Source organism: Otolemur garnettii, unplaced genomic scaffold (assembly GCF_000181295.1).
Source record: "Otolemur garnettii isolate 467f Iridium unplaced genomic scaffold, OtoGar3 scaffold00112, whole genome shotgun sequence".
Taxonomy (NCBI): domain Eukaryota; kingdom Metazoa; phylum Chordata; class Mammalia; order Primates; family Galagidae; genus Otolemur; species Otolemur garnettii.
In genome coordinates this window covers 2,770,086-2,779,044 of record NW_003852507.1, presented here as the reverse complement: position 1 = coordinate 2,779,044, position 8,959 = coordinate 2,770,086, and the positions used below count along the sequence as shown (strand labels likewise).

The following is an 8,959-nucleotide window of genomic DNA, read 5'->3' as shown; positions in this document are numbered from 1 at the left end:
TAATGTGGGAAGCTTTTTTGTTATTAAATTATATGATCTGGGAGTTTACATTTTAGATATTCCCTTTTAATTTTTTTGATAAACTTAGGGGTTTTTTTACCTGCTATCTTAAAAAAAATCCATTTTAGTAATGTTTAAAGGTAACAATGGCACTAATAAATAAGTCATTTTATAATTTTACACTTGATAAACTAAAAAGGTGGCCAGGAATTTCTATTCATTTTCTTAATGGTGAACAACCTTGTTTTTCAAAAGTAGGAGTTAATAAAAATATTAATTTTTTTTTCCCTCTTCCATCACATTTAGGAAAACTCCTCCTTAACTTGGTAGATCATACTGAAGTGGTCAGAGATTTAACTTTTGCCCCGGATGGGAGCTTGATCCTAGTGTCAGCTTCAAGAGACAAAACTCTCAGAGTATGGGACCTGAAAGATGATGGTATGTCTTTTTTTCCAGGCTATGAAAAAGGATTAGTTTCTTAATTGCACTATTAAGAGGCATAAGGGTTCATCTGGGGAATTTAGCTTTGAAAATGGCATATGATCAAAATTTCCTTTTCTTGGCTTAATCCTTTGATTCCTTTCCTTTTATAAATCCTAAATGTGACCCAGTATAGGAGTACTAATTACTCTAAGTAAATAATCTGATGTTGTTCAGAAACTAACTATACAAATCTATATATCACCGCTATATTTGAGGACAAAATCTTGATCAGATTTAGGGTCTTTAGCCGGGCATTGTGGCAAGCACCTGTAGTCCTAGCTACTTGGGAGGCTGAGATAAGAGAATTGCTTAAGCTCAGGAGTGGGAGGTTGCTGTGAGCTGTGATGCCACAGCACTCTACCCAGGGTGACAGATGAGGCTCTCAAAAAAAAAAAGATTTAGGGTCTTGGTCCAGGTGCAGTGGCTCAAGCTTGTCATAGCACACTGGGAGGCCGAGGTGGGTGGATTGCCTGAGCTTACAGGTTTGAGACCAGCCTGAACAAGAGCAAGACCCAGTCTCTAAAAATAGTTAGATGTTGTGACAGGTACCTGTAGTCCCAGTTACTTGGGAGGCTGAGGCGAGAAGATCGCTTGAGCCCCAGTTAAGAGGTTGCTGTGAGCTATGATACTATGGCACTATACTGAGGACAACAAAGTGAAATTCTGTCTCAAAAAAGAAAAAACAGATTTAGGGTCTTGCACAAAATGGTCTTTGTTAGCTTATTTTTTCTAAGGGAGAGTAATTAACTTCCTGCATTTAGTTAGTGAAAATTTAAGCAGATGTTGAAGTAATTTAGTAATCTAATAAAATTTACATTAAAACATAATTTTCATACCAGAATTCATAATGTGTAAATAAGCACAATAATTAACATAATGTGTTGGTTAATAAGCACAATAAGTTGGATAGGTTAAGAAAAAAAATTTTTATAAAAAGTAAAAGATTTGTCTTTCAATATAACATATGTAATATATCTTTCTGATACATCAATGAGAAGTATTCACCTTTTTCTGAAACCTTAGTATTTGTGATGCATACAAAGCTTTGGAGAGGCTACCTTATTTGAGAGGATCAGAGCTGAGCATTTCTTCTCCCTCTTTAGTCCCTAAAGAAAGAGTCTACATTTTTAACTAAAACCTTGTATTTAAATTAGATTTGCTGGTGCTCTCACAGCCTTAAGCTGGAGGTTGACAGGCTTGTCTAGGGGTGATATAACTTAAATTGAATATAGTAGGAAAGAGAATTCTCAGATTTGGAGATAGTCCCGCCAGTCAGTTGTAACTATTGCCTAATAGAGTAATATGCTAAAGTTAATAAATCATGAAGTACCTCCTCTCATTTTACCAGTTCTCTGATTGCTTAGCTATGGAGTAGCAAAGGGATCTCAATGGTTAAAATAGTTTGATTAGGGTGGCTCCTGTGGCTCAAAAGGGTAGGCCACTGGCTCCATATGCCGGAGGTGGCGGGTTCAAACCCAGCCCTGGCCAAAAAAAAAAAAAAAAATTGTTTAGTAATTTTTTCTTTTCCTTTGCATATCAAATGGTGCTTGCTTATCTCAACCTAACTTCAGCTGTACACATTCATATTTTATGAATGCAGGCTCAGTAAAATGTAAGCTCCAAGAGAGTAGTGGACTTTGTCTAATTCACAGCTATCTCCTCTGTGCCAGCACAGCACCCGGTATGTAGAATGCACTCAATAAGTATTTATAAAACTAAGAATTAAATATGCTTAAGCGTAGTTGTATGCTATGGGTATAGTACTCAAGGACTTTGCAGTGGAATGTACTTATGCTCTTAACTTGCTGTGTTCCAGTTCCTTTATTTGTAGAATAATGAGATCAGACTAAAAGAATTCTGTCTTCTCTAGATAACAGTCCCAGGCTTTTTCTTAAAAGAATAGATGTTAAATATTTTAGGCTCATGAACCATACTGTCTGCTATAGTATGGGCGTGGTTGTGTTGTAATAAAATTTTAGTTATAAAAATAAGTAGCTGGTACCTGTTGCCAACCCCTGTTACAGATAAATTGCTTTTAGCTGTAAATGTTTATGATCTTGTGATAGACTGCCATTTTGAAATACTTCTCATTTGAAATGGATTCTAGGGCTAACAGATACTTCTTTTCTTCAGGAAACATGATGAAAGTATTGCGGGGGCATCAGAACTGGGTGTACAGCTGTGCATTCTCTCCTGACTCTTCTATGCTGTGTTCAGTTGGAGCCAGTAAAGCAGTATGTGTCAAAGTTCTTGTACATTCCTTGTGAATTGGATTATAATAATGTGTGCATAATCATTTTAAATCTAAGTAACCTATTAAGTCTGTGCTCGGTGTCATGAATATCTTAAATGTTTTATTTCATAATGGGGAGAATTGCATGAAGGAAATTAAATAAATTATTGATTGTGAAGTGAGAAGTTGGATTGCTTTTAAGGATGATATTTGTAAAATGAGGGGTATGTCAAATTTAGTTTTTGTAAGATCTAGAAAAGTTAATGTGCTATATAAAGAGATCTAGTCCACATGTTAAGACATTCCCTTGCTAATTATTTTCTTCTCTGTTGTTCTATTTTTTTGTCCAGTTTGCTGTTTTTAAAGTTTTGAGTCCCAGCTGGTCCTGGACATTTAACTGAAAAAAAGTAACTTAAAAACCTAATGAGAGTAAAAATAGCACTCATGTATGTCCTAGAGTGAATTAGAGATGAAATTGGATAATGTATATGTTTTATGTACCTATAGACAGCTTGAGTAAAATGACTCTCAAGAGGGTTATGCTTATTTAATGAACTCTTTTAGTTTACCAGCTGAGTTAGTATAGTTAAAGGGATCTCAGTAGAGTCAGATATTTATGAAATGTTGAAGTCCAAATACACGTGATGATCACAGTACCGTACACTTTGAATTAATGTGGGTGTGGGAGGCTAGTTAAAATGCATTTTATTTAGCTAAGAAGTATGTTAAAATGGTAGTTGCAAATGTTGGAAGTTTAGAACAAGATACTCAGTTTAGTTCTTTAAAAATCATAAGAACAACAAAGCTAGATGTTGACATTGCTATTTTAGGCTGTGTGTTTTCCATATGCTTCTTGCTTTCCCTGTCACAGGTGGTGGCAGCAATATTGGTGTGATTGAGGTTATGCTGGCACCACTCGCACACAAGCGCACAATGGTGTTAGCTGGGCAGAAAGAGTGGCATCTCTGGCTACCGGGCTGGGGGCGACCTTTACCCGTAGGATGAAGTAACCTTGCATTCGGCTGCAAGGTGTACTGTACGTACACAGGTGCTGGTCGATGTCCACTTTCTGCTTTTCTTTCTTTCTTTTTTAAAATAATTTTCCCCACAGTGAAATCCACTGACTCCTCCAAGTAAATTGATCTTCCAGTTTGATGGAATTGGGAGTCTTGACAAATGAAACCAATTTAATGTAAAGTAATTGACTTTCAAATGGTTTCTCTGTGTTATTTTTTGGAATTCTTTAAGATGTTAGAGCTATCTTAAGTCTTTGCTCCAACTTGTAATTTGTACTTATTTTCCTTTGTAAGTAATATATTGTGTCTGTGCAGAAAAAAAGTAGTAAAAAGGATTGCTTTACTCCAAGAGGAGGAGAGATTGTCTTATTAGGATTGTTACAAACCTCCAAACTCACATTTAATATAACAGACCGAAGTGAGCATTAGAATTCTATTTAGAGCTATTCTGCACAACCTAAATTAACTGATCTTTAGAATCTAAAACTGTATGTGAACTTGTTCTTAAATAATTGAACTGTTTTATACATAAAATGACTAATGATTATGGTCAGTTTGGGAAAGATAAGATTGGTAAATCTTGACTGACAGAAATGTTATAATTGTATTATTTTCATAAACTAGCATTTTCATTTTGTAATGTGTTTTAACGTCCTTGTTGTTTGCCAAATAAGTTTCATTTGGCTGTGAAAATTCTCTTTGCTTGCAGTATCTGTTTCTCTTCCTAGGCTCACGTTGGTGACCCAAGCCTATTGTAAACAAGTGATTATCTCAAAGGGAGATGCCAATGGAGTAACAATTTGTTAACCTTACGTTTTCTGTCTGTATATTTTTTAAAAATTTGGTAGTTTCTGGAAAAAAAGAGAAGGGGGTTTGTAGTATTTAACCTTATTTATTTCTGTATATTATAGTTATTTAGTTTTTGGAATAAATGGATTTCAGTATAACTTTGTGGTTAAATTGCATTGCCTTTAGGTTTAGGCTTATTTTTTAATTAACATTTAACAGAAACATTTGAAATAGAATTTGCATGTCTGCTTTAATTAACTTAAAGACTGATTTTAATCTGACTGTGACACTGAGCATATTCTTTAAATTACTCATAATTTATAATGTTTAATTTAATATAATCTTAATTAAATTTAGCAGTTTTAGTTTAAGATGTGCCATTTTATCCTCTGTGTGTCTGAATGAAGCTATAACATTTACCTTTTTATTGCAGGTTTTCCTTTGGAATATGGATAAATATACCATGATACGGAAACTAGAAGGACATCACCATGATGTTGTAGCTTGTGACTTTTCTCCTGATGGAGCATTACTGGCTACTGCATCTTATGATACTCGAGTATATATTTGGGATCCACATAATGGAGACATCCTGATGGAATTTGGGTGGGTACAGCATGAACTATTTAATAGTCTGTAATTCATTTCTGGCTATCTATAGCTTTTAAGAAGTTATGTGAGTATTTAGAATCACTAACCTATGAAACTTAAAATTACAGTCTATCATAATTTAAAAGTTTGGTATTGTTTAAGTCAGTGGTTCTTAACCTTCCTAATGTTGTGGCCCTTTAATATAGTTCATGTGGATTGCGACCCACATGTTGAGAACCACTGGTTTAAGCCTTGGACTAATGTAAAGCTTTAGGTACACATTCTGTAAATAATTTGGCTCTCTTGATATAAGTGTTGCTATGTAATAGTACCTGACTCTTTGTAGATTTAAAGTTTCATGTTGGAGAAGAATGGTTAAAATCAAAGTTGGACCTACACTTAACTGTTTTAAGCCAACCACATTGTGAAGAAGAGAGTAATACGGCTCGGCACCTGTGGCTCAAGTGGCTAAGGCGCCAGCCACATACACCTAAGGTGGTGGGTTTGAATCCAGCCCGGGCCTGCCAAACAACGACGGCTGCAACCAAAAAATAGCCGGGCGTTGTGGCGGGCGCCTGTGGTCCCAGCTACTTGGAAGGCGGAGGCAGGAGACTCGCTTGAGTCCAGGAGTTGGAGGTTGCTGTGAGCTGTGATGCTATGGCACTCTACCCAGGGGGATAGCTTGAGGCTCTGTCTCAAAAAAAAAAAAAAGAAGAAGAAGAAGAGAGTAATATTTTGGATATATCAGCTCTACTCAGTCTCAACTGTATTCATTAAGGCTACTTTAAATCTCATTCAAAAACATATACTTTGTAATCTGGTTAGTTTTGTTTCTTGAAGTAACTAATATCCACTGAAAACATGTATTTGACCTCAGGCATATGTTTCCCCCACCTACTCCGATATTTGCTGGAGGAGCAAATGACCGATGGGTACGATCTGTATCTTTTAGTCATGATGGACTGCATATTGCAAGCCTCGCTGATGATAAGTAAGTTTGTGCATTATCACTTGACGTACTTATTATTGCCTTTGAAAGATTTCCTTTCATCTTTCTACTTAATAAAAACATTCTTAAGCATTAAAGCCTTTCTGTAGTTAAGAGTTTTAATGTCTCTCTCTAGACAAGACCTTTAGAAATGCCGTTGAATTTTAAAGAATATTGGCCTGAGCAAATTATTCAGTGTAAACTAAAGATAATGCATGCCTTTCCTGTGTTCTTATTTAAGCAAACTGATTCTTCATCAGCTTTTAGCCCAGCTCACAGAGATTTTTTTTAAAGTGGTGTCTTGTAAAGGTTGAAGCAGAAAGAAATTTCTGAAGTGCAGTAAATAGTAACATAGTAATTTGTATCTACTATGATTGAGACTAGAAATGACACGTTACATGAAAGAGATGGTCTTATTGGTCAGAATGTTAGCAAACCAATGGGGAGAGTTTTATTTGTTAACAACCATTGTTTTCCTCTTTGCTCAGATAGATTCTGCATATTAGTTTTCCCCTATATTCCTAGACACATACTATCTAGGCTAGGTAAAGAAGCCTTTATAAATGTCTTGGAAGAGGGTAAAACAGAAATCTGAATCTTGGAAGGGAAAGCAGTCATGCTTTGTAGTCTCTGTCTCTTACGTGTGAATTAATCCAAATTACCAAATGGTATAGATTGTAAAATATTTTATAAAGTAAGTTAAAATCATTACCTGTTGGAGTGATTTGTGTGTATATATTTTGTGACTCAGAACACAGTAGCATTTCTTTCTAAAAAAAAAAGTTGCTTTTACCTTAAATTTCCTACTAGATACTCACTAAGATCATTTATTTCCTTTCCAGAATGGTGAGGTTCTGGAGAATTGATGAGGATTATCCAGTACAAGTTGCACCTTTGAGCAATGGCCTTTGTTGTGCCTTTTCTACTGATGGCAGTGTTTTAGCTGCTGGGTAAATATATTTTTCTCTTTAAGGGATAATTTAAGGTGGCTTTTAGGCAAAGTAGCCCGTAACTTATCAGTAATTCTCTAATAATAAGTGCTTTTTATAATACTATTTCTTTGTCATTGGGTATATATATCATTGGTTCTCCTTAGTTAGGTTTATTTGTTGGTTTGTTTTGAGACAGAGTCTCACTCTGTCACCCTGGGTAGAGTGCTATGGTGTCATAGACAGCTCACAGCAACCTCAAATTCCTGGGCTCAAGCAATCTTCCTGCCTCAGCTTTCCAACTACTTAGGACTACAGGTGCCTGCCACAACGCCCAGCTAGTTCTTATTTATATTTTTTTTCTGTTTTTAGTAGTGACGGAGTCTTGATGTTGCTCAGGCTGGTCTCTAGCTTCTGAGCTCAAGCAATCCACACAGCTCAGCCCCTGAAAGTGCTAAGATTACAGGTGTGAGCCACTGCTCCAGACCTGATAGGTTTTATTGTGAAGTCATGACTCTAATACATAGTCCAGGATAATAGTTATTTGAGCTGTAGGGATGTTAAACTACACAAACTTGAGTGCCTAAGTTTATGCTTTGTTTCTTTTTAGGACACAGGATGGAAGTGTCTATTTTTGGGCCACTCCAAGGCAAGTCCCTAGCCTTCAACATTTATGTCGTATGTCAATCCGAAGAGTGATGCCCACTCAAGAAGTCCAGGAGCTGCCGATTCCTTCCAAAGTTTTGGAGTTTCTCTCCTATCGTATTTAGAAGACTCTGCCTTCCCTATTAGTAGGGACTGACAGAATACACAAACCTCAAGCTTTATTGACTTCAAGTATCTGTTTTTAAAGGATTAGAAGATTTATTTAATTTGATACATTCTTGTACTGCATTTTGATCTGTTGAGCTTTTAAAACATTATTTATAGACTAGGATTATAGAAATATTTCTGAACATATCAAATGTAAATTTCTTTACGCTCTAACTGTGAAAACATATACATATATGTATATACTTAGATAAGCTACTATATGTTGAATGGACCCTTTTGCTTCTAATTTTTAGTTTTGGCATGTGTATATTGCTTCAGTAGAACTACAATATGTATCTTTGCTGTAAAGTAGAAGGAGTTTTTTTATTCTGAGATGCTAAATACTAGCTTAAGCTAAATTGCCTCATACAAAATGTATTGGGGTGGGGGGGATGTCAGATTGACCTGCAAATGAAACACAGTTTTTGTATAGGGGAAGGTGGAGTTTGAATTTTGAATGTGACATTGTGTGTTTTTTTTTTTTTTTTTTTAAATCAGAGCCAGGATATAACTAGAAAAAGGATGCCTTTCTCCCCTACCCCCCTCCTCTAAATACTGCTGTGGGCCTTAATTTTGAAAAAGCAGCTTGCTGCTACTTTACTTTTGGGTATAATGTATTATAAATATTAGTCTTTTTGGAAAATCCATCTGCTGTGTTATTGCTAAATATTTGTTTTTACTAAGGGACAATTATTTTAAGACCATGGATTTTTTAAAAAACACTTACTATGTTTCTGCAGGGGATGATATTGGTGGCTTGCCAAAGAGAAGCAATATAGTCTATCTGCGTTTGCCTTCTGTTATTTATCTTACCTGCAGGTATCAAGAATGTACACATTATGTAAAATGCTTGATTATATATTTTTGTTGAATTTTTTAATAAAAGGCTTATCAAAAAAACAATATATTGCAAATGATTTCCTAAATGTGTTAGAAGGATTAGTACTTTCTGATTTATTTCCAGTGTGAGCTTGATGGCACAAGCACAGTAAAAAGGAGAAGGAAGAAATAGAGATTAAGGTACTACTGTAAAGTTAATTCAGTGTTTCATGAACGCAGTGACTTTTATGTTGGTTTGGTTTTGAGAGAACTATTATAGTAATTCTTTTTTCTTTTG

The 8,959-nt window shown here is 35.4% G+C and overlaps 1 protein-coding gene across 2 annotated transcripts in view; it reads left to right on the top strand.

Moving 5' to 3' along the window:
- The window catches only part of WSB1 (WD repeat and SOCS box containing 1), a 21,977-nt gene extending 13,245 nt beyond the window's left edge, over positions 1-8,732 (top strand). The window contains exons 4-9 of one of the 2 annotated variants that reach the window (XM_003797173.3): positions 307-438; positions 2,617-2,717; positions 4,955-5,127; positions 5,990-6,103; positions 6,943-7,050; positions 7,640-8,732. In XM_003797173.3, coding sequence (XP_003797221.1) covers positions 307-438; positions 2,617-2,717; positions 4,955-5,127; positions 5,990-6,103; positions 6,943-7,050; positions 7,640-7,799 — 788 coding nt within the window. In that variant the 3' untranslated portion in view covers positions 7,800-8,732. Of the gene's footprint in view, positions 1-306; positions 439-2,616; positions 2,718-3,587; positions 5,128-5,989; positions 6,104-6,942; positions 7,051-7,639 lie in introns of both variants that reach the window. The other variant, XM_012809757.2, reaches the window with a different exon arrangement.
- Positions 8,733-8,959: the final 227 nt, after the last annotated feature.